At 39.1% G+C, this 25,990-nt stretch overlaps 1 protein-coding gene across 1 annotated transcript in view; it reads left to right on the top strand.

The window, feature by feature from the left end:
* Window positions 1–25,990, top strand: part of Klhl7 (kelch like family member 7) — a 53,376-nt gene that overhangs the window by 9,464 nt on the left and 17,922 nt on the right. Inside the window, exons 2-7 of the mRNA XM_050126601.1 lie at window positions 8,728–8,830; window positions 9,742–9,835; window positions 10,020–10,144; window positions 17,230–17,405; window positions 20,574–20,748; window positions 23,762–23,904. Coding sequence (XP_049982558.1) covers window positions 8,728–8,830; window positions 9,742–9,835; window positions 10,020–10,144; window positions 17,230–17,405; window positions 20,574–20,748; window positions 23,762–23,904 — 816 coding nt within the window. The remainder of the gene's footprint in view (window positions 1–8,727; window positions 8,831–9,741; window positions 9,836–10,019; window positions 10,145–17,229; window positions 17,406–20,573; window positions 20,749–23,761; window positions 23,905–25,990) is intronic.

Here is a 25,990-nt window from a genome sequence, read left to right as displayed (position 1 = left end):
ACAAAAATAATAGAAATAAGAGGTGACTGTATGAGAGACAGATGGGGAATTGGTAATTCCTGGTAACAAAGTAAGCATGGTCAGTCTCAAAGGTCTGGCAGCCCTTCTTCCTTGTAAGTGAGAAGGAGCAAAGGACTGGCAGATAGGTCTGTTTGGAATCAGAAAAATTGGGGTGTTACCCAGTCTTGTTTTTCTCTGAAAAAGAGGCTAAAATGGAAGAGGAAGAGAGTGAAGCTGAAGGGTGAAGAAAGGTGTTTAGTAGTGCTTCTAAAGGTGTTTAGTAGTGCTTCTAAAGGTGTTTAGTAGTGCTTCTAAAGGTGTTTAGTAGTGCTTCTAAAGGTGTTTAGTAGTGTTTCTAAAGGTTCTTTGCACCGTTCTAAACTACTAGTGAGTATTTACCTTTAACTGGCCTTCAAAGCCCTGTTCTTGTCTGATCTCAACCTCCTTTTCCAGTTGTCCATCCCTATTCTTTTAGCTTTTTACTTCAGGATGTGCTTAACTTTTTGTCAACTTTTACACAGCAAAAGTCATCTGAAGGGGGAGACCTCAATTAAGAAAATGCCTCTATAAGATCAGGTTGTAGCTGGGCCTGGAGGACATTTTCTTAGTGATCAATGGAGGTGGGTTCAGTCCATTGTGGGTTGTTCCATCCTTGGGCCAGATGGGAAGAAAAACAGGCTAAGCAAGCCAGCAAGCAGCACCCTTCCATGGCCTCTGCATCAGCTCCTGCCTCCAGGTTCCTGCCCTGCTTAAGTTCTGCCCCAACTTCCTTCCATGATGAACAGTGATATGGATATGTTAAGCCAAATAAACCCTTTCCTCCCCAACTTGCTTTTTGGTCATGGTGTTTCTTCACAGCAATAGAAACCCTAACTTGCTGTAGTACATGGGATACACTTTACCTTCTTTCTCTCTCTTGTTTCTGTTTTTCTCCTAAATGCCCTAGATTGTATCAAGGCCCTCTTATTATTTACTCTTACACGATTCTGTCGCTCAGCCAACACAATTCTGAGAAATGGTGGCATACATCAAGAAATTAGGAGCACCTTGCTTCCTGGTCAGTCACAGGATATGTGGAGGATCAAAAGGTCCATAAAGGACTCTCTTCCCGCAACAGAAGATACTCAGGAGTATCACCACTTGAGTTCTAGTTGTCTCAGCTCATGGGATAGAACAACAGTTTCTTCCTTGATGGCCAGGGTCAGCACCAGCTAAAAGTAACTCTTCTGGGGTTTGATGGTTTTGTTGTCATTGGCTTTGTTTGCGTTTTGTCTTGTTTGGTGGTGGCGGTCTTGCCCCCCCCCCCCCCCCGTTTCCTTCTTCCCTCCTCCTCCCTCCACCAGTATGAAGAATAAGTAAAATGAGGCTTCCAACTCAGATCTGCCTGCCTCTCCTTCTGGGGTTAAAAGTGCACCCCACCACATCTCAGAACAAATAATTTTCAAAGAAAAGATGAGGAAAGAAACTTTCAGCTTTGGTTTTTAACAGGCTGCACACACACACCCCTATACTCTCCCATCTCTGGTCTTCAGAGTGTCAGACTAAACCCATCTGAGAAGAATTATCCCTCAAGAGGCCAACAGGGAAACCATTTACCTCATAAAGAAAAGATTTTTGTCCATGTACACTGCTGCTTCTCTAGCATATAATTTTTTAAATATTCTTTCTAGTGTTTGTGATGGACCATATTTATCGCCACAATAATGTTGGTAATGTCAGTTATTTGTAGTAATATTTGTATTTTAATAAAGCTTGCCTGAAGATCAGAGAGTAAAACAGACACACTGACCAGCCTTACAGACTAGGCAGTGGTGACACACACCTTTAATCCCATTAGCCACACTAGTTTGTCATTGAAACCAGGCAATAGTGGCGCACACCTTTAATCCCAGCCCTAGAGAGGAATATAAGACCAGGAGGAGGCTCTTTCGCTGTTGGGCCCTCATTTGTGAGCTTTGTGAGCGGCAAAGATGCGGGCGGCTCGAGGCTGTTGCGGTGCAGGCCGCTGGTCGTCAGGAGTATGGTGAGGGGTAGCACGCGGTCCACAGCCATGTGAAGCCGACCCCGTGTTGAGCGGAGACACCCGAGTACCTCCACTGTCACGGATGGTAACACCGGAACTCATTGCTGTTTGGTGATGGAATACACGTTCAGGTATTGTTAAAGCAAAGTAGTAGTGGCACCTTACAGGGAATCTTCGCATTTAAATCTTGGTAATGGGCATTGTGGATGTTAATATAGCACTGTTTTCAGTGGCTGGCCTTTATTTCATATGAAATTTTTAATAAGCCAAATAAAGTTTGGTTGATGAGTAATTAAAAAAAAAAAAAAGACAAGAGGAGACAGCTCTCAGAAAGTCTCATTCTGAGATTTCTGGAGGCAGGATTGCCATTTCAGACTGAGGTAGAGGAAAGAGCCAGTAACTGGCTGTTTTGCTTTTCAGACCTACAGGTTGAACCCTAATTTCTGTCTCTGGGTTTTTATTAATCATGCTACAGTTATTTTTTTCCTTTTTTTAAAAAAATTGTTTTTGTTGAGCTATATATTTTTCTTCGTTCCCCTCCCTTCCTTCCTCCTCCTTTTCTACTGTCTCCCATGATCCCCACACTCCCAATTTACTCAGGAGATCTTGTCTCTTTCTACTTCCCATGTAGATTAGATCCATGTATGTCTCTCTTAGGGGGCCCCCTTTGGTGTCTAGGGTCTCTGGGATTGTGAATTGTATGCTGGTTTTTCTTTGCTTTATGTCTAAAAGCCACTTATGAGTACATAGATACATGCTTTTTTCTTGTGCAGAATGTTAGAAATTTGCCAGATAGTTAGAATCAGCCCCCAGGTTCCCTGGCTTTCCTTTCTTTAACTGTTATTTATCCTGTATATTGGAGGCTTAGTGGATTTTTTGAACTTTGTATCCCTGACTGATGTCCAAGTTCTCTCTAGTGATGGAGCTTCCCTCCTCTTGAGAGCAGTTACCCTCATTTGCAGCCAGTAGTCGTGCAGAGCAGGTTGTCGCCTTGCGTCTTGTACAGCTCTGCTCCTCCTGACTACTCTGCACCTTGGGTGTCTCTTATGAGCCTAACCTCTTATGAGATGGAATTCCTCCATCTGTAACTCTTGTCTTTTGAGGGAGTCTTCCCTCTTTTTACTTCATCTGTATTAGAGAATGTAACAGATGCCTTTAAGGCCTATGGTTCTATCAAGGTAAGGGTCACCTTTAGCAGTTATCCCTAAAGCTTTATCTTTCCTGAATGTTTGGATTTTCCAGGCTTTATAACAAAGGAGCAGCAGACATGTTCCTCTTACTCACTATCTGTAGTGTCTTTCTTGCATTTTGTGTGTGTGTACATATGTATTTTGATAAGTGCTTGTGGAGGCCCAAGATTGATGTCAGAAATCATCCTCCATCAATACCTTTTCTACCTACTCCTTGAGGAAGGGTTTCTCATTAAAACCTGAGTTTGTGACTATTGCTAGATTCTCTAGCCAGTTTGTTGTGTTGGCTCTGTCTCCACCTTCCATGGCTGGAATTATAGGCAAACCAATGCCCATCCAGCATCTGCATGAGTTCTGAGGATCAGGATATAAGCTCTCAACCCCATGCCTGTCTGCTGTCATGTTCATAAAGAACTAAAAGACTAATCCTCTGAAGCTGTAAGCAAGCTCCCAATAAGTGCTTTCTTCTTTTAGTTGCCTTGGTCATGGTATTTCTTTACAGCAATAGAACAGTAACTAAGGCAGCAATTTATTTTGACAAGCATAACCCATATCATAGCTAAAGATAGCATAGATCAGATAACATGTTAGAATAACTATAAAAGAATAAGCCTTATAGAAATTGTGTTAGTGGGAATTTAAGCTAAGTCACTATTTTAGTCTGCTTTCTGCTGTGGTAAAACACTACTACAAATCTAGTAATTTATAAATAAGAGGAAGTTTATTTGCTTACAAGAGTTACAAGAGGTTGTGAGCTTCCTAAAGTTAATTACTAGGAACCGAACTTGGGTTCTATGGAAGTGCAGCAAGTATTCTTAATCACTGAACCATCTCCAGCCCCCAAGTCATACTTTTTTTTTTACACCTTTTAGTTTACAATACGAGGTAGAAAGAAAAATTAAAAAAAAAAACAACTTTGTATTCTACAGTCTAATAAAACATTTGAAATTTCAAGAGACTTATAAGGGATTATATTTCTCAGATTAAGTAAACAAGTTTTAACGCCTTCATTTTTAGTCTTCCCTATATCTGTGGCTATAAAGAGACATCATAACCAAGGCAGCATTTAATTGGGGACTTGCTTGCAGTTTCAGAGGGTTAATCCATGATCATCATGTCAAGGAACATGGTGACAGGCAGACATGGCACTGGAACAGTAGCTGAGAGCTTACAATCCTCTTCCACAGGCAAGGGACAGAGAAAAGGGAGCCTGAGCCTGGTGTGGTCTTTTGAAACCTCAAAGCTCACTCCCAGTGATAAACCTTCTCCAACAAGGACAGACCTCGAAATCCTTCCTAAACACTCCACCAGCTGGGAAACAAACCTCCAAGTATGCAAACTACGGTGAGCACCCTCATCCAGCCCCCACAGCTTATAACACTAACAGGATCCGTTGTGTTGCTGTTGTCATTAGCTCTGAAGCACTGCTCAGTATCTAATTGCATCTTTAAAAACAAGGTTTGGTGGATTTTGGTATCCAGCTGCTCCTTCTTTCTCCCCATGATTCCATCCTGTTTAGTTTCCAGCTGAGCTTTTTTCCTCTCCCCAGAGTCAGAAGTGCTTCCTGCCTTCCTCTGATAGCCTCTCTTTTTCCAGCTTGGAAATTTAAAGGCTTAGCCTTTTCCTCTTCTTTGAATTTGTTTGAATGTTAATAGCAAGCCCAGCCTCATCCTGTAGTGCTCCTGTAAACTAGCCAGTGAGCAGCACTGCCCTTTTGGGAAAGTTGATTTCATCTCCATTTTATAGCAGATACTGTATATGTTGGTTTATCCAGGGTCTCTTCAGACTTAACTTCCTGAGTTTGTCTTCATTAGGCTCCACAGCTTTCATTTGCACTGACACTGCTTCTATTTCAGGACCCTTGAAATGCTTACTTTAAAAAGATGGCTATAAACTGTGCCCAAGAGGTCCTCTTAACCATCTTAGTAACATTTTCAGTGTTTCCTAATAGTTTATGCCATGAACGAAATGAGTCTGAGTTGTAACCCTGCAAATAATATCTTTCTTGGACAGCTGTTCACTGCACAACAGCTCCCCATTCCAGGCCTGCTGTGGAACTACCACTGCCATTTTCCCTGTTGTCAAAGGTACCCTCTTAATACCAGTCAGAATAGCCATTAAAATGCAACATGCGATTTGAGGGGAGGATTCAAACCATAGCAGCCACATGGAAACGTGCTGCTTATGAAAGACTAAAAATTTTAAGGCTGAGGATAATAAATGCAGAAATATAACTAATGTGGGAGGCAATGACCAGAAGAAATTAAAGGTGTTTTTCCCCCCTTTATTTAACCAGTCAGTATGTATTGTCAAATGTTAGTGTGTTGCAAGGAACCGCTTGTTTATCCTGGCCTCCCGGCTAGCTTAGCCCGGAAATAATCACACAGAAAACTGTATTAATTAAAACACTACTTGGCCCCATTAGCTCAACTTCCTTTTTTTTTTTTTTTAGACTTATTTATTATGTATACAGTGTTCTGGCTGTATGCTTGTAGACCAGAAGAGGACACCAGACCTCATTACAGATCTTTGCTGGGAATTGAACTCAGGACCTTTAGAAGAGCAGGCTGTGCTCTTAACCACTGAGCCATCTCTCCAACCTCATGCTCTAACTTCTTATTGGCTAACTCTTACATATTAATTTAACCCATCTCCATTAATCTGTGTATTGCCACATGGCAGTGACTTCTCAGCAAAGTTTCAGCACATCTATCCTGGTGGTGGCGGCTCCATGGTGTCTCCCACTCTGCCCTTCTTTTTCCCATCATTCAGTCCAGTCCTCCCTCCTACCTAAGTTTTGCCCTATCAGGCCAAGGCAGTTTCTTAATCATTAACCAATACAAACAACACATAGATAGAAGGACCTCTCACACCATTCGTGTTTTTTGTTTGTTGTTGTTTTTGGGTTTTTTTTCCTTTGTTGAGTGTTTTGGTTTGTTTTTATTTTAGATTTCTCTCTCTTTAGCTCACTTATAACTGTCATTCTCCGGACTTGGGTCTCTCTCTGTCTTGTTTGTGGATATACCTCTTCATTAATTGATGGTATCAGATATGAGCTCATATTACCCGTCTCCTTTAGAAACATCAGTTCATTGCGGTACAGTTAAATAAATGTGCCACTGGGAGACAAATGACTCCTCCCTTTTCACCCTAGGGGTTATAGTGGTCTTACTGAGCTGCACACTCAGAAACTACCAGCAGACAACGTTCATTCAACTTAAAATTCCTTTTTCATGGAAATGTTTTTTTATATTTTGGGTTATCCCCATTTTTTGGAAATTCCTATCACTTGACAAAGATCCATCCTTTGTGAGAGAGAGCTCTGTTATCTGATACACCAATTTGCTTGATGTTCTGTCTTCCTCTTTAATTCCTGCCTTCCATCTTGCTCTCCACCTTGCTTCTAGTCCGTGTAACTAGCTCATTTTTTGGTGGTGTAACTGAATGTGACTCTGGTTTGGTTTTGCTACTTTGTGTGTTTTGGTATGGTATATGGCAAATCACCTAAGGACTGTGCCTGTTCTGTACCTTCTCCACATATGATCAGACATGAACCATCCATAGCTTTAGGGGCTATCAATCTGCATATGATTCTAAGCACTGGTCCACAAAACTTATTTACCAAATCTTGAAATAGACTGTAAAATTGAAGTTTTTTATCTTTTAGTCTACTTTTGGGGGCTCATTTCTCTTTTCCTAACTATTAGCATCTTACTTGGATTTTTATTCACAAAATAAAGTAATACTAGGGGAATGGTGTAATGGGTAAGAACCCTTGCTGGGAAATTCCACACAGAAAATCAGGCATGGCGGGGCTGAAGGGATGGCTCAGAGGTTAAGAGCATTGCCTGCTCTTCCAAAGGTCCTGAGTTCAATTCCCAGCAACCACATGGTGGCTCACAACCATCTGTAATGGGGTCTGGTGCCCTCTTCTGGCCTGCAGCTATACACACAGACAGAATATTGTATACAAAATAAATGAATATTAAAAAAAAAAAATCAGGCATGGCCAAATGTGTCTGTAACCCCAGCAGAGGGTGGAGAGAGTCAGGTCCTGAGAACTCGCTGGTTAGCCAGTCAAGCCTAACAAAACAGCAAGTTTTAGGTTCACTGAGAGACTGTCTCAAAAAACTTAGGTGGAAGGTGAGGAAGAACAACACCTGTTAGCCTTCTCTGGCCTCTGTATAAAGGCATTGACCCACACGCCTCATGTGTGTATGCACACAAAAATAGCTAACTAAATACACAATAGGAAATTTCAAGCTGTCCAAAACAATATTATATTAGTAAAATATTTGTCATTTAGAAAAATATTTAAAATTAACAAACACTGTATCTGCTAAGCTCCTGAACTATTAATAGATTTGTAACAAGATTTAAAAACCACTCAATATTGGGCTGGAAAGATGGCTCAGCAGATGACCCAGATTCACTTCCCAGTACCCACATGGCATCTTAAAACCATCCCAATACCAGGGAATTGACACTGTCATCTGAACCCCTCAGGTGTCATTTGGTGCACAGACATACTTGGAAGTAAACACCATAAACATTTTAAAACTTAAGACAGAACAAAAAACTCAGAATGTGTTGCTTGCCTTACTCCCAGTGGTTAGGACACTGGTTGCCAATGGTAGGCACCAAATTTTCTGTGAGCTCTGCATATAATACTTTTAGCTTCATTGTGAATTTATTATTCGATGACCCCTTCAGAATTTTCTTTTTCTTTAAAAGTCATCTATGACAACCCTTGATATTTTTTCAGTATTCCTTTTTTTCTTTCCAGCAATTTAAGTTGTTGTAGGCATACCTTCTTTTAGCAGCCTAGAGTTTAGAAATGGCTGCCCTCCATCTCCTGTCAGCAGGGTGCTTGTGAGAGGAGCTGTTTAAGGGAAGATTAGTGCAGGGGCAATCAGTTCATCCACTCTGTGTTCCTAATCCTTTCTGTTTTCATCAGAACTCTCGGCAGCTACTTTTACTCTGGATTTTACCAGCACTGATGATTTAGGAAAATCAAGTATAGACTACAATGTTTAAAAATTATTATTTGTATATGCCATCATATCATTTAATCCTTCTTCCCTGCAGGAAGCTCACAATAAAGGCCTCAGAATTTATACTAGGAAAAAAAGTTTTTGACATCCCTGAATCATTGGTAGACAACTTTCTTTTGAGGTGAGAGAATTTCCTTGTGCTGCGCAGACTGGCCTCAAAGTTGTTATCTTCAGCCTCTTGACAGCTGTGGGCCATCACACATAGCTCGGGAGACTTGTTTTTAATGATAGATATACTAATTTATTTTCCTCTTGACTGTTGGGATTATAGTACCAAATTTTGATATTGTCTGACAGCAACTCTGTTAGTCTTTGCTAAATATGTGTGTGGAAAGAAGAATTTAAGTAGAAAGTAGATAGAGGCATTACGGCTTTTGGTCGGTTCCTACCTTGTTAAACTTAATATTGCTGAGCAAGAGCCAGGGAGCTGCTGTTCACATGCTTTTCTCCGTCTCACCAGAGAACGCTGTGTGACGTGATCCTCACGGTCCAGGAAAGGAAGATCCCTGCTCACCGCGTTGTCCTCGCTGCAGCCAGTCACTTTTTTAACTTAATGTTCACAAGTGAGTATTTTCAGGCAAAACCTGTTACTGGCTTGGTTTTTGTTTTTTTTTTTTTTCTATGAGAATTAGGTAGAGTTTAAATAAAAATATTTTTTCCAATTTTTAAAGCTCTTTAGAACTTAAGGCTATAGAACAGTAAAGAGAATGAAAATGGTCAGATGTGATGACCATCAAAAGGTAAGTAAGAGAGTGTTCTTTCATTAGCTCCAAGGGCCCAATGTCTTTGATGGTATAAAAGGTAGTTTCTGCCTGAATGTCCAGGGTTTGTTTTCTTCACCTGAGGTAGAAAATCATGGTAACAGATACATCTCTTGGCATTGTATCTAACAAGTTTATGCCTCGAAAGGACTGGAGGGGAAGAAAATGTAGCACACTGTAATGGGAAGAAGCCTTTATTTTAGCTGAGACCTGGAACCAAGTCCTGTATTCTTTTATGAGGCTTGTTGTATTGATTTTGAGACAGGAGCTTGCCATGTAGCCGGGGGTGGGGAGGATTTGAAGCTTTGAGTGATCCTCTTACCTCTACCTCCCAAGTGCTGAGATCACAGGTGTACATCATGATACCTATCTCTTGTCGTGTGATCAAGTTAAACAATATATCTGCCTCAAGTTTTGTCTTTGCTGTCCTACCTACCTCTGAGGATTTGGAGGAAATAAGAGAAGAGGGACACTGAATTCTTTTAGGATTGGGAGAAAACAAAATCTAATTTTATGTCTTTCTCTTTGCACTTGAGAATTCTCTTAGATTAATTCAAGGGGTGCCACTAACACGGAGAGTTGATTTGCATGTATTTCCCTCCAGAGATACTGTCCTAATGTCTTCTGTATTTAATATAACCTGGAATATGTCAGTTCCTAGTTAGACCTGTGGGTGCTGCTGGTGGTCATTTATGTGTCTTCTCTTCCTTCAGCTAACATGCTTGAATCTAAGTCCTTTGAAGTAGAACTCAAAGATGCTGAACCTGATATTATTGAACAACTGGTGGAATTTGCTTATACTGCGAGGTGAGTTAGGAATCATCCTGTTTGGGGGAGTAAGATTGGGGTCTGCCACAGAAAAGCATTGTTGTGACAAAATTAATTTGCTCCTGTTTCCTTAGAACAAAAAGCTGTAATGGAGGAGTTGGAGGGATCATATGTCATAGAGCATATTCTACAGTGTGAAATTAATGTTCCGTTTAATTTACAGAATTTCCGTGAATAGCAACAATGTCCAGTCTTTGTTAGATGCAGCAAATCAGTACCAGATTGAACCTGTGAAGAAAATGTGTGTTGATTTTTTGAAGGAACAAGTTGATGCTTCAAATTGTCTTGGTAAGAAATACCAAATTCCTGGCTTTTTTTTTTTTTTTTTTCAAAAAAAAAGTCCTCATTGTGTATTTAAATAAAGAAAAACCATATTGGTAAGAATCTTCATTTAGGCTTAAAGATACTGTTCATTGAAATATTTTTACTGATAAAATTAAAAGGAACTTAAAAAGAAGCACATACTAGCCTGGGTAGCAATTAGCTCAATAAATACTGTGTCACTATTTTCTAAAATTAAATAGGACTCTTTGTTTGTTGTTTTGTTTTTTGTTTTGTTTTTCAAGACAGGGTTTCATTCTGTAACAGCTCTGACTGTCCTGGAACTGCTCTGCAGGTCAGGCTGGCCTTGAACTTATATATATCCACTTGCCTCTGCCTCCTGGGCGTTGAGATTAAAGACATGCACCACCATGCCCAGCAGTAACATGACTTTTATAATGGCTTTCATTCATCAAAGACCAACAACAAGAATATCATAGTAGTTTTATATGGAAAAAACATGAACATTTCTCTTATAGGGCTCATAATGTGCTGAGAAAATTTGAGGTCAGGTTTATGAACTTCCCTGAAGTGATGTGGTCACTCCCTGAGTAGACTAAAGTGGAATTTGAGTATTCTGATGCTTGCTTAGTACACCATGCTGTCTCTCCATTGTCAAATATGTTTTGTACTAGGGGACAGAGAAATTATAAATTAAGGTACTAGTTGAGGAGCTTCTGTAGATCTTCATTTGAAGCTATTGCTCAGGTAAGCAATTTGTCCTTGAAAGAAACAGAGAAAGTAACTCAGATATTTCTCAGTATAGTATGCATTTTACTGTGAGATGATCCTTCCTGGTGGCAAACAAGCACTCAGCTCTTTGTAATTACATTTCTCTACGCATACTGTTAATCCATAGGCTTTAGGGAAAGGGAAGACCAAAGGTCCAGGAAACGTAGAGAAAGAGTAGAATCAAGGAAACAGAGGGGCCTGGAACCTGCTCAACACTAGTGGAGGGATGCTGATGCCAGGAAACTGAAGGCTGGGCAAAGGGCTTCTGAAAATGTTTTGGACTTCTTCTGGCCCAATTTTTCTTATTCTTTTTCCCTCAGGGCACTTTGTACTCCTTCTGGCACACATACTGTGAGCCTGGGGAGGAAAAAAACTTGGAAGGCTGTCTAAAAGGAAACAGGATAATTGCAGAAAGGAGTAAAAGTCAGGCAAAAGGGATAAAAATGAGACTGGTCTGGTATCCAGAAAAGAAACTGCAGTTGATGGGCTGGAGAGATGGCTCAGTGGTTAAGAGCATTGCCTGCTCTTCCAAAGGTCCTGAGTTCAATTCCCAGCAACCACATGGTGGCTCACAACCATCTGTAATAAGGTCTGGTGCCCTCTTCTGGCCTTCAGGCATACATGCAGACAGAATATTGTATACATAATAAATAAAAATAAATTAAAAAAAAAAAGAAACTGCAGTTGATGGAATAGGAGGACAAATAGCTGTGGAGTAAGCATAATGGAAGTTCTTTGTTAGCCATATGTCAACATGGTAAGACCCTATATTAGGGAATAAACAGTGCTTGTTATTGTCCTATGTATCAGGCATTCTCTGGACTGAGAGTCCATTTCTGTATTGTAGTTTACAGCACTGAATAATTTACGGCTCTATTTATCTAGTTTTTATTGTTGTTGTTGTTGGTTTTTNGGTTTTTTCGAGACAGGGTTTCTCTGTGGCTTTGGAGCCTGTCCTGGAACTAGCTCTGTAGACCAGGCTGGTCTTGAACTCACAGAGATCCACCTGCCTCTGCCTCCCGAGTGCTGGGATTAAAGGCGTGCGCCACCATCGCCCGGCTTTTATCTAGTTTTTAATTTCTTTTGGGGGGGAGGGGGAGAATAACAAAGCTGAGAAAGAAAGGATACCCCAGTAGCCTAGAAAGGAGCCTGTTTCAGAGCCTAAGCCTGGGAGAGAGACAGTAACTTCAACTAGGCATGATGGCTGAAGTAGGAGGGTTACCCCTGTTTCAAGGCCAGTTGGGCTACAGAATGAGGCTTTCTCTCAAAAAAAAAAGGGGGACAATGGCTCTGAGCCATTTACAGTCTCTCGGTAACTTGTAAAGATAGGGTGAGAGGACCTGCTACTGATGTTTTCTGTGTGAATCTGAGCATAGCTGCCGCTGACAAACAGTTAAAAAACTTCTGCCTAAGATTTCCTTTTGCTTCTCTGTTGCACAAACTATCTTGCCAATCTAACTTTCACAAGTGCTAAGAGGGAATCTATCGCAACTGATTGATTGGGCAAAATTCAATCAGAAATAATGATGTACACCTATAACCCTATACTGAGAAGTTCAAGACTAGCTTGGTTTATATAGCTCATTCAGGCTAACCAGGGCTATATAGTGAGACCTGGTCTCAAAATAACAAAACAAAATCATACAAAGTTCAAGGAAACCTATCAGTTTGAGAGACAGAAAAATCACACTCCTGGGGACAAATTTAATGTAAGAAACAGAAAAAAATTTGTAACACCCGATTTCGGTGTTACACCCTCGGTACAGTTCACGTGCAGCTGTACCGAATGCGAGTTCCAGCAAGGGCCTGGAGATTGAACACAAGACTCAGAGACCAGGGTCATTCGATAGGAGATCAAGCAAATGCCATTTATTCAGACTTGGGGGAGTCCTTATCTACCTAACAGCAGCACAAAGATCTCTCTGCCCAGAGAGGTGGGAAATTACCATATTAACAATGGAGAAGATTCCCTGTAGCTAATCATCCAGGTGGGGCAGGGATAGCATGGAAACACACAGGAAGCTTAGTTAACTGATAACAAACTGTCCCCGCCAATGCACCCCAGGAATAAGGGAGACCAGGGGCCCACAAAAATTAAAAATAGAAAAGATAGGCAGGTGGTGGTAGCTTGCACCTTTAACCCCAGCACTCAGGAGACAGAGGTAGGCAGATCTCTGGAGTTCAAGGCCACCCTGGTCTACAAAGGTAGTTTCAGAAGAGTAAAGGCTATACAGAGAAAAACTGTCTTGAAAAACCAAAATAATAAAATAAAACAGGATGTTTGAATGGGTGACTTTCCAGTCTTGACATTTAATCAAATTGAACAGTAAAGTTAGATGCCCCTAAAATTCAAACTAAAGATCAATTGGGAAACTTATCTCATGATACAATACTACAAATAAAAAGAAGCCATTACTGAAAGATGAAAGAGCCATGAGAGGAAGAAACAGGGCACTAATATGAAGCAGGAGTTCCAGGAGCAAATAAAAGAAGCAAAACAGTCAACAAACTGCAAAGGAAAAGTCATTTGTGCCTTCAAGACAATTTCAAACTGAGTATGAAGTCTCACCCATGAACTAAGATGTTCTTTAGATATATCCTGGTGATATATCTTTAAACATCAAGGGCTTAGGTTTGAGGTGATAAAAGTGGTGGAGCTAGCAGGATGACATGAGTATATTAAATGTGACTGGTGGTAGATTTTGTCACATGTATTTACCACAAAAAATTAACATAAAATTCTTAGAGATGAGTATGATAGGTTACCAAAACAAGCAAACTACTATTTCTATCCTACTATGGTTGTGTATGAAGTGTCCCACAAAATGACTTCTGTGTCATTTAGTCTCCAACTATTGAGATTATTGTATCATGAAACTTCTAACTTCATCAATAAGAATATCCTGGTTAGTTGTTTTAGTGGTGGCAAAATGAGCTGTTTGTCTTGAGACAGGGTTTGTACCTTACCTGGCCTGGGAACTCGATTTGTACATCAGAACTGGTTCCAGACTTACAGAAATTCATCTGCTTCTGCCTCCTGAGTTCTAGGTTTATAGATGCGGGCGACCATGCCCAGAAAAATAAGATTACTGCTTGTTTTAAAGAGAAAGCGAATTTGAGAAGCCATGATACATAACTTATAAAATTGCCCATACCTGAAAAGTTGGGCTTAGAAAAAGTAGGATTTGAGTAACAAACTTGTTTAGATAGATAACACAGAATGTTTTGTACTGTGATCAGAGGCTGAGTACAAGTTTATTCCCCTGGAGTGTTTACAAATACTGATCACCAGCAACCAAAAGCATAGAACTTCTGGAAGGAAAGAAGCATAGGGCCTGCCCCCAGCAGGGCAGTGAGGCAAGAAATGAGCGTCAGAGAGCACCTGTCTTCTTCAGCACCTTTTTCAGCACCTGGAGACCTAACTGAATAATTGTAAAGAAGTATTAAAAACTAAATTTCAGGCTTTTAAAATGATAATAACACAACAATAGAATCTTTGAAGTGTAACCAAAGCATATTTTTAGAAAGAAATTTATTTTTAGTTTTCTTGATTTAAGGACTCTGCTCAAAGAGGTAAGAAAACCTTTCAAAGTCTGATTAAGAAAGAAAGCTCAAAGAACAGCATCAGAATTGGATCTGTAACTAGGAAAGCAAAAGGCAAGACCAAACTGTCTTCAGAAGCAGGGAGCCCGAAACAGTAGCCTCAGATGTCTGGAAAGGTCCCAAGTGTGATATCTTTATGAGTTAGTGCTAATACACACAGAAAGTTGAGATTAATTTTTATTTTATTTTTAGATCAGTAAAAAGGGTAGACACATCTCAGAAATAGTCCCATACTGCCAACTTTGCACAAAGAACAAGTATGTGTGCACGTACAAATGTGCACGTGACTCTAGCTTCACTTAGCGCCATTGTGTTCAGTGCTAAAACTATCTCAAATCCAGCAATGAGTGCGTTTTTAGAAAGAATTCTTCCCCTCTCCAATTCAAGATAATAATGGGGGCTGGAGAGATGGCTCAGTGGTTAAGGGCACTTGTTGTTCTTGGGGAAAAAAAAAACTAGATTCAGTTTCCCAGTACCCACATGAAGGCTCACAACTATCTGTAACTCTCTAGTTCCAAAGGTCTAACACCCTCTGATATTCATGGACATTGCGTGCACCTGGTACACAGATATATATGCAGGCAAAACATACATACACAAAATTATTTTTTAAAACAATGATAATGCTGAAGATTGACTAATGTGTGTGATGACAAGAAATTTAAGGAAACTCTCTTCTCAGTTTTAGTGTAAACCTAAAACTACCCTCTAAAGTTTATTGGTAATAGAGGGTTTACTCAGAAATTCCATCCTTCTCTTTCATTGTCTAGAAGTCTCAGATTACTAATAAGCTAAAATCTAAACATACTTATAAAGTCATAGCAGTAGGTAATAAAGGCACTTCTGTGTTTTCAGTGTCTATTTGATATTTAAGAAAATTATACAGGCAAATATACATAGAAGTAGCATGCTGTTTGCCATAAATGTTCAGAATGCCATGGCATCAAGTCAGTGCATTTTTAGAAAGGAGATGAAAGATACCAGCTACCCTGACAGATTGGTCGATAGTGATGAGTTATGTTACAAATATGAAAGCCCCAAAGCTGTGTTGGCCAGACATAGTAGTGCCTTTAATCCCAGAACTTAGAAGGAAGAAGCAAGCAGATCTGTGTGAGTTCAAGGCCAGTGTAGCAAGTTCCAAGCACCCAGGGCTACAAAAATAAAACAAAAAAACCCCAGCCCATAACATGTTAATAAGCGACATAAAGTTGAAACATGGGGCGGGGGGACTCAGTTAATATTTCAAAAGATATTTATTTGCAAATTCATACACCAAAATAATCTAAGAGGGCTTGCCAAACTTTTCCTGTAAAGGAATGATAGTAAATATTTTAGACTTTTTTAGCATTTGTCTTTCCCCACTTCTCCTCTTCTTCCCTGCCTCCGTCCACCACAACTACTACGACTACTACTTCTTTTTGCCCTCATCTTCTTTTAAGCATTTAGACATGAAACATAACAGTAACTTTAGCAAGGTGGCACACAGACAGCTTGAGGACTGATTACCTTTGGCCTGTAGACAGTACTGTGCCTCTTTATATAGAACATGAGAAATTTCCTCCAAAACAAAATAGAATAATTGGGGAAAAGCTGAATGGAAAACATGCAAAACTTGTTTTTTAAATATTTATTTTATGTAAATGAGTGACCTGTCTTCATACATACCAGAAAAGGGAATCAGACCCCATTACAGATGGTTATGAGTTGCCATGTGGTTGCTGGGATTGAACTCAGGACCCCTGGAAGATCAGCCAGTGCTTGTAACTGCTGAGCTGTTTCTCCAGCCTCTGGAAAATATGAAAAATATATATTTTTTATATATACAGGGAGTAAAATATATATTTATATCAGTAACGTATAAGAAAAGGGTTTAATAAAAGCTGAATGTTAATAAATAATTTACACGGGAGGTGGTGGCGCACGCCTTTAATCCCAGCACTCGGGAGGCAGAGGCAGGCGGATCTCTGTGAGTTCTAGACCAGCCTGGTCTACAGAGCTAGTTCCAGGACAGGCTCCAAAGCCACAGAGAAACCCTGTCTCAAAAAAACAAAAACAAAAAAATAATAATAATAATTTACAGCAAAATAAATTGAAATGTCAAGTTGTTTTTTTTTTAATTGGATGTATTGTAGATAAATGCACCCAGTATCAAGAGACAGCTATGGGAGTTGACTCCCTTCCTCCATGTGGGTCCCAGGAACATCAGGCTTGGTAGCAAGTCCTTTTATGTGATGAACTGTCTCCTAGCCCAGTGCCTAGTGCTTACATGGACCTCTTCCTCAATGTTGCAGCTGTTCCCCCAAAGCAATTCAAAAGTTGAGTGCAATCCTAACAAAAATCATCTCATCTTTAAGATGTGATACTTAGTTTTAAGTTTATTTATAAAAGAAAGTGATTTAAAAATGCCTGAGAGCAGTTTGTAAAAATTGATGCTGTCTTATTATTGTCAAGCATAAGACAACCTCATAATGCCACAAAAGTAGACAAGTTTTTGGAACAAGACCTAGATTAATGAGATCTACTTAAATTTTTTCCCAAGTCTTGCTTTATCTCCTCCCCAGCATCTCCCTAAAACACATAGTACATTTTTTTAAAATCAGGCTCTAGTCCAGACTAGCCTTAAATTTGAGATTTTCCTGCATATTCTTCTCATGATCTGGGGGAATATGTGGTTTTCTAAAGTCGGTGTCTTCTGTTCCCATTCTCTCTGTGCTTAGGTATAAGTGTGCTTGCAGAGTGTCTGGACTGTCCTGAGCTGAAAGCAACGGCAGATGACTTTATTCATCAGCATTTTACTGAGGTTTATAAAACTGATGAATTTCTACAACTTGATGTCAAACGAGTAACACAACTTCTCAGCCAGGACACTCTGACTGTGAGAGCAGAGGATCAGGTAACTAACTATATTGGCTTCTTAGATATTTCTTGATAGAAATTTCTTTATCAATTTCTTCTACATGATGCTTTAATATATGACAACAAAATTCTCATATTAAGGAAGAATGTTTTCTTTTGTTTGTTTGGGGTTTTGTTTTGTTGTTGTTTTGTTTTGGGTCTTTTTTATTTTTTTTTTAAATTTTTTTCAAGACAGGGCTTCTCTGTGTAACAGGTCTTGCTGTCCTGGAACTGGCTCTTGTAGATCAAGCTGGCCTTGAACTCACAGGGATCTGCCTGCTTCTGCCTCCTGGGTGCTGGGATTAAAGGTGTGCACCCAAGAATGTGTTCTTTAATAACATTATCACAAAGCCATTTCCATTGAAAAAGTCAAAACTGTTTGAACTACAGAGTGCATGGTAGAGATAAAACTATTTTTTTTTTTAGGCACATCAGTGTCTTTCCCAAAAGATTTCCTGAACTTATATTACTTTACATGAGGTAGGGAACTTAGAGCATGTGACCAAGATGAGGATGAGAGGATGTATATATGTGTGATAATAATCATAAGAGTCCTTAATTGTGGATGAGAGGACAGTGTACAAAAGAGTTGACCAGGCATTGCTGCTTTGGAGGTGGAGGAGGTCCACAGTACAGATAGGTGATAAGAGACTGGAAATAGTCACAAAATAATTTATCCTATGGGGCCTCCAGGTAGCCCTTCTGGAACCTTGATTTTAACCCAGCATGACTTGATTTACAATTTATTAAGATTGCACTAAATCATGTTCTTTTGCTCTGTGTTGTTCATAACATAGAATTTTCAGGTTGAGAGATTTGACTAGATAAAAAGAAAAACAGTTCTTTATGTCAGGCACAGCAGTATGCCAAAGAAGAATTACTTGAGCCCAAGATACTGAAACTAGTTAGAATGTAAAGTGACCCTGTCTAAAGAGAAGCAAGAGGAAAGAAGATACACACACACACACACACACACACACACACACACACACACACACCAGTTCTTGGGACTGGAAAGATGCTCAGTGGTTAAGAGCACTGACTGCTCTTCCAGAGGACCTAGGTTCAATTCTCAGCACCCACATGGCAGCTCACAACTGTCTGTAACTCCTGTTCCAGGGATCCTTACACCTTCCCACAAACACAGGCAAAACAACAATGCACATAAAATACAAATAAATCAAAACTAACTGGCTTATATGCAGGTGAAGAAGAAGTGACTTTATACTGGGAAAACCTGACAGATACTGCTTGCTGGTGGTCGTCATTGATGTCTTATTGAGTGCATGCTTACTTGATGTAATAAAACATCAAGTCATCATGGTTTGGTTGGGTTTTGTCAACTTGACACAAACCTAGAAACCTCTGAAAAGAGGGAATCTTGTTTGAGAAAATGTCTTTATAAGACTGGACTGTAGGCAAGTCTGTGGGACATTAATCCTGGTTGATGATTGGTACAGGAGGGTCCAGCTCCCTGGGCGGTGCAGCCCTTAGGTGGGTGGTCCTAATATGTATAAGAATACTAAGCAAGCCAGGAGAAAGAAACCAATAAGCAGAGTTCCCTATGGTCTCTGCTTCAGTCCCTTGCTTCCAGTTTCCTGCCCCAATTTTACGTAGTGATGGAATATGACCTGAGAGATGAAGCTAAAATAAATCCTTTTCTCCCCAACTTGCTTTTGGTTATGATGTTTTATCACAGCAATAGAAGCCAATCACTGTGGTCACCCTCCCCAAAAGCATAACACTAGGCTAATGGATAAGACATCAAACAAACTGAAATTAAGGACAGTTTACCTCACCAGAATTCAGAACTGTTCAGGTTATCATAAGAAAGAAAAGTCTGAGAAGTTTCTACAGTCTAAAAAAAAAAAATAGGTGGCTTACTGACTTAATATAATGTGGTCTCCTTTATGGGGTAATGGAAGGAAAATAATACTAGATAAACACTAAGGAAATATAAAAATAGTATGGTATTAATTGGTTATGACAGATGCTTTATAGTGACTGGGTGCAGAGAATCTAAATCTGTTCTGCACTTGATATTAGCCAAAAACCAAAAAATAATCTAAATATGTAGCAAAATAAAAGGCATCTCTTTAAAATTTCAGTTCCCATAATTTATTATCTACCTCAAACATATGTGTAGTAGATGAGTATGTATATGAAATAAGTTGTCAGAGCTGTTTAGTGATTTGTAAATTAAATTATATTCATGAACTTGAACTTGTCCAATGTAGTTAAATAAATGCTACAGTATTATTTATGAAAGCAATTCAATTTTATTAAATATAGAATTCTGTATCTTAAATTTTCTGAAACAGGTAAGTCTGTTGGTTCACAGTATAGAAATACAAGGTTAAAATAGATAGCTCTCTTATCTCCTGGATTGGAACCTGTGTTCCTGGTCCTGAGCATGTGTTGGGGATACTACTGAGGATAGATTTCTTTCGGTATCATGTGACTGCTTCTGAAAAGGAAGCTATAATTTGTTGTTTTAGAAAACACACACAAGTTTTGGGACTAGGGAGATGGCTCAGTGGTTAAAAGCACTTGCTGCTCTTCCCAAGGAATTCAGTTCTGCAGCCATATCAGATGAGTCACCGCTGCAAAGAATATGATAACCTCTTCTGGCCTCTGAAGGTACCCACCAACACATGGGGACACATACATACATAGACATAAATGAAAATCATTCTTTTTACAGAATTTTATTATTTTTAATTACATGTATATGTGTGTAGATATGTGCACTTATGTGCAAGTGCCCTTAGAAACCAGGCATTGGATCCCCTGGAGCTGGAGTTAGAGACCATTGTTACTTGCCTGATATGGGTGCTAGGTACCAAACTCAGGCCCTCTAGAAGAGCAGTATGTGTTCTTGACAGCTGAACCATCTCTTCAGTCCCATAAATCTCTTCTTAAAATCACAGTGTTGACATCCTTCCCATCACAATGTATATTAGTAGTTAGTTATAGCAGACATACTGCTTATAAGGCTCACTAATGCAGTGTAAAGTGTTTGAGGTATAGTCAGGTGTTGAGGAATGCAAACAAGTATTGGACAAAATACTGAGAATAAGTAATTGTCCCCTTCTCAGTGTGAGGGAAAACTGACGTTTGGAATGTTTCTGATATCTCAGAACTCGACTCTTCTGTTTCCCCCTAGGTTTATGATGCTGCAGTGAGGTGGCTGAAATATGATGAGCCTAATCGCCAGCCATTTATGGTTGATATCCTTGCTAAAGTCAGATTTCCTCTTATATCGAAGAATTTCCTAAGTAAAACAGTACAAGCTGAACCGCTTATTCAAGACAATCCAGAATGCCTTAAAATGGTGATAAGTAAGTTGCCTTCATACCCATCTATATATGGATCACATGAACATTTCCCATAAACTAAAAACCTGTTCAGTGGATCACACTCACTTGTCAGGGAAAACCATTGAAGACTTTGTCTTCTTAGTGTGGGTTCTCAGCCCTCTGAAAGGCATTATCCTCAGCCCTTGTTTTATAGTGAAAAAGTGAAGATTCCCCCCCCCCCCCCGATCTTGGGCCTGTTCTAATTTGTACACAATACCATTCATGTACTTTGTTCATAATGTTTCCTTTTTATTTAACCAAGTAGTATTCCGTCTTGACATTTCTTTATTTTCCTGGAGCTAATAATATGCTGATTTCTTTCATTTGTTTTTTTTTTTAATTTTCTCAATCTAGAAGTCCTAAATACTTTCATAAAATGCCACTTCATAAAATGAACCCATTGTTTTTATTATTTAAAACATTATTCTTTAAAATGTTCCTTTCAGTACTTTTCTTCTGCCTATTCCTACACGGGCTGCTTGCCCTCTAGTTTGAGCCTGATACACATCTCTTGTCCTGGGACTTTCCTTTACCATTTTAGAGTATCTTTTCAATCTATTCTCTTCTGAATGCAAGATTTTCTTTCCTCTTTTGTTGTATTTATTTATTTATTTATACAATATTCTCTCTGTGTGTATGTCTGCAGGCTAGAAGAGGGCACCAGACCTCATTACAGATGGTTGTGAGCCACCATGTGGTTGCTGGGAATTGAACTCAGGACCTTTGGAAGAACAGGCAATACTCTTAACCACTGAGCCATCTCTCCAGCCCCCTGTTGTTTTTGTTTGAGACAAAATTTTTCTCACTGTGAAGCCCAGGTGGGCCAGAAACTCAAAATCTCCTGCCTGAGTGCTGAGATTATAGGTGTGGCCTCTCATTCTTGATTCCCCTTGTTTTTCTTCTGTTAGATGGAGCACATCTTATAAAGGGTTCCTGATAATTGATAAATACTTGGAGACTTGATGAATCTTATATTTATTTCACTATAAAAATTGAAGCTAGTTAAACCACATATACTGAAAACAGCCTTGCAGTTAGCCTATTGAATGTACTGCTCTGTCATCTGCAGGATGCTGGTACTGCTATTGAGAATTCTAGTGCCAAATTGATTGTTCTTTTTTTAAATTTCTCATGTAAGATCAGTGTACTGTTTTATTTAATCCTGGTGGTTGAAAGTTGGCAGTAGTGTGTGTATATTTCTTAAAGATCATTTTCTTTTTCCAGCCTTTGATTTCTATGTTTTTTGTTATTAATACTGTGTTTCTTCAGCATTAAATATTGATCTCATGGTTCTTTGTCTTTCTTAGTTCTATTCCCACACTGGTCATCGTCTGAGAGTTTACCTTAATTTATCTTTATAAACTTTATATTTCCACTATTTTCAATTTTGATGAGTCCCTACTTAACTCTGATTTCTTATTTAATGAGAGTGATATCATTACTGTTCTCAGATGGTCATTTTGATGCTTTGGAACTTACCTATGTTGCCTGCTTGTCTGTATTATCGTTGAGTGTTCTTGCTTATTATTTTTGTCAGCTCTTCTTGAGTATGTAGTTTTGCCCAGGAGTCGGTTAAGAGCTAACAAATGGAACTGTGTATAGAGAGGCTGAGCACCTTAGTTTGGGCCTTTAAAACTCTGTGCTCAACTGTTTGATCTCGCAAATCTGAAGAAAAGAGTGTGGGAAATGCTCAAGCATGTTTTATATTTTGAAGAATTGTCTTTATTTTTATTTTTTGTGGACTGCATCTTGGTACTTAATCTACTTTTTGTGAAGTTGCTAAACTTAATCTTTCTAATAGGATAGCGTTGTAATTTTATTTTATATAATGAATATTTTTCTAGTTTTCCTTTCCAACATTTGTGAGGTTTTTTTCAAATTTCAATTCTTGTTGAGAAGAAAATATGAGATAGGGAATATAGTTTTTCCCTCTATTGTCTAACATTAATAGACAATCCATTTTTCCCACTCAAATGTAAAATGACATCTTAAAGTTATTGATGTGTGACTCAACCAAATTAAGGAAGATCCATAATAGTTTTGAATCCTCATTGCATTTGATCTAAGATAGTCCTTCTCAAAGTTTTGTGTACATCTGAGTTAACTTGGGATTGTCAGGTACACAGATGGTGCTTTGGTAGCTTTTAGGTAGTGGGATTCAGCATTTCTAACAAAAGTTCCAGGTTCTGAAGCTGCTACTATTTGAACCACATTTAAATGACAAGATGGAACCCTTTAACACACCAAATACCTGGTGCCTGCACTAGAGATTTTAACTGAACTGTGGTAGGAACCAGGAATAGAGATTTCTTATGTGATTCTAATATGCAGTGAAAACAGAGCTGATGGTGGTGGCACACATTTGTTAGCATTAAGGAATTGAGGCAAGAGGCTTACTAGTTGAAGTACAGCTTCCTGTGTTACATAGTAAAATCTTATTTCATAAAAAAAGATAGAGATTACTAGGTTAAGAGAACTAGATTTCAGTACTTATTATTTTGACAACTACTCTTAAGTAACCAGATAATTCACTGGTACATAGTAAGTGACATAGTCTTAGTAATATTGATTGCTGAGGGTGGGTAAATTAAGATGAGAATTCTTAGACATTTATCCTGCCTCTGTCTCCTTTCTTCCTAGAACACTAGAAGGATCAAAAAATAATTTAAGTTACGGGGGGAGGGGCTAAAATAAAAAAGAACTACTTTACTTTTTTTAAAATGTATTATTTATGCATTGTTCTACTTGTTTGCCTGCATGCCAAAAGAGAATGTTCTTCTGCATGTATCCTTGACCACCAGAAGAGGGTTTCAGATCTAATTATAGATGGCTGTGAGCCACTGTGTGGTTGCTAGGAATTGAACTCAGGACCTCTGGAAGAACAGTCAATGCTCTTAACCTCTCTGAGCTATTTCTCCAGCCCCTACTTTACTTTTCAGATCACTGACTTAGTAGTACCTAAAGCTTTTGGAGAGTAACCATGTATTTTGTGCAGGTGGAATGAGGTACCATCTACTGTCTCCTGAGGATCGAGAAGAACTTGCAGGTGGCACCCGGCCTAGAAGAAAGAAACACGATTACCGCATAGCTCTATTCGGAGGTTCCCAACCACAGTCTTGTAGATATTTTAACCCAAAGGTAACTGATTTTTTCTGATTTTTATTTTGAAGGGGCTGAGTACATAAAGACACATATCTCATGTGGTAAGTAGTAGTTGATTGCCTAGTTATTGTTGTTTTATAGGGTAAGGAAATTGAGAATTAGATTTCAAAGGTCCCCTATAACTCTCTGGAGTGCTTTAAAAGGAAACCACTACAGAAGAACCAAAGTTCAGTCTTTGTTAGCAAGTCTATGCACTCATTCTCATGTGATAATCTTCAGTGAAAATTAGCTTCTTAAGCTAGATGTGTTTTCTTTCTTTAATAATTATAGTACATTGCCATTCTAGAAAATTTGGAAAAATGTAGTCACATAGATACCTTTATCCAACTATCTAGGAACAATTAATACTTTTAGTCTGTTTTCCAGTACATTTAATAACAATTGGAAGAGCAGATTATGAGCCATAGGTCTAGGGACACAATTTTTTAAAATACGTCAATGTTTGGTTACAGCCTCAATATGGTTCATTCATATTTCTCCTTGTGTCTTATATTGTGTTTTTAGAGGTACGGAAATACAATATTTTTCTGATACTGCATGCATTGCTGGAGCAGAGCAAGTACCAAAATCATAAATGATAAGTCCCAGAGTTTGCTATAAGGTATCCATAACCCATGCTGAATCCAAGCATAACAGGATAACTTTCTCTTAAAAAGCCTCCTTTTCTATTAATGGTTAGTACTTGAGACCAGACCATCCTATTGACATTAGGATACTTGTCTGGTACTTTTTTCTATGTAAAGTTGGTCCTTCAAGACATCTATGTAATAAAAGCATAGGGATATCAAGACAGAAATGGACAGTCCAAATCTGTATTGTTTCAGTTCCTAGGAAGGCAAGCATTGTCTTCTTACAGATGAATGTCTCCTAGTGTGGTAGCCTGTTATTGGGTAGCTAACTGGTTAAAAAGTGTTTATTTTACATATGAGGGTGCCCTTGTATTTGGGGCATAGATGTTCAGTATTGAGATTTCCTCTTGGTGGATTTTTCCTGTGATTAATATGAAATGACCTTCTTTGTCTCTTTTGATTTTAGCTTGAAATCTATTTTGTTACATATTAGGATAGCTACACCCACTTGCTTCTTAGGTCCATTTGATTGTTTTTTTTGTTTTTTGTTTTTTGTTTTTTTTTTCCAGACAGGGTTTCTCTGTGGTTTTGGAGCCTGTCCTGGAACTAGCTCTGTAGACCAAGCTGGTCTCAAACTCACAGAGATCCGCCTGCCTTTGCCTCCCGAGTGCTGGGATTAAAGGCATGCGCCACCACTGCCCAGCTTGATTGGTATATTTTTTCCCAACCCTTTACTCTGAACCATGTCTGCCTTTGAGGTTGAGATGCGTTTCTTGTATGCAGAAGAAGAATGGATTCTATTTTCATATCCAATCTGTTATTCTGTGCCTTTTTATAGGTGAGTTGAGTCCATTTACATTAAGGGATATTAATTGTTGAAATAAGGGTGGCGGTGGGGCTGCATCCCCAACACCCCGGCCGCTTGGCTAGCTCATGCCCGAAATAATTACACGGAAACTGTATTCATTTAAGAACTGCTTGGCCCATGAACTCTAGCCCTTACAGGCTAATTCTCGCACCTGGACTAGCCCATTTCTAGTAATGTGTGTAAGCACCCCAAGGTGCGCTTACCGGGAAGATTCTAGCCTCCGTCCATCATGGTGTCTCTGCTCCAGAGAGCAGAGCTGTCCGGTCTTTCTGGAAGCAGAGCAGAGTCTGACCTCACTTCCTCTTCCGCCCAGCATCCTATTCTGTTTTCTCCTCCTACCTGTGCTTTAACCTATCAGGGCCAAGCAGTTTCTTTATTGCTCAGCCAATGAAATCAACAGATCGATATGACACTCCCACATCACTTCCCCTTTTTCTGTTTAAACAAAAAAAAGAAGGCTTTAACTTTAACATAGCAAAATTACATATAATAAAACAGTTATCAAATAAAAATTACAATAATCTATATCATAACTAAGGAAAACTATAACTAACTATTCTTCAACTCCTTCAAAGATTCCAGAAAGATACAATATTATCTAAGTAAACAAGAAATCCAAAGCTCT

This window comes from Alexandromys fortis, unplaced genomic scaffold (assembly GCF_014885135.2).
Source record: "Alexandromys fortis isolate MF-2015 unplaced genomic scaffold, M_Fortis_MF-2015_v1.1 scaffold_245, whole genome shotgun sequence".
In the NCBI taxonomy this organism is placed as follows: Eukaryota; Metazoa; Chordata; class Mammalia; order Rodentia; family Cricetidae; genus Alexandromys; species Alexandromys fortis.
Note: the sequence above shows the minus strand (reverse complement) of the source record. Positions and strands in the feature narration are given on the sequence as shown.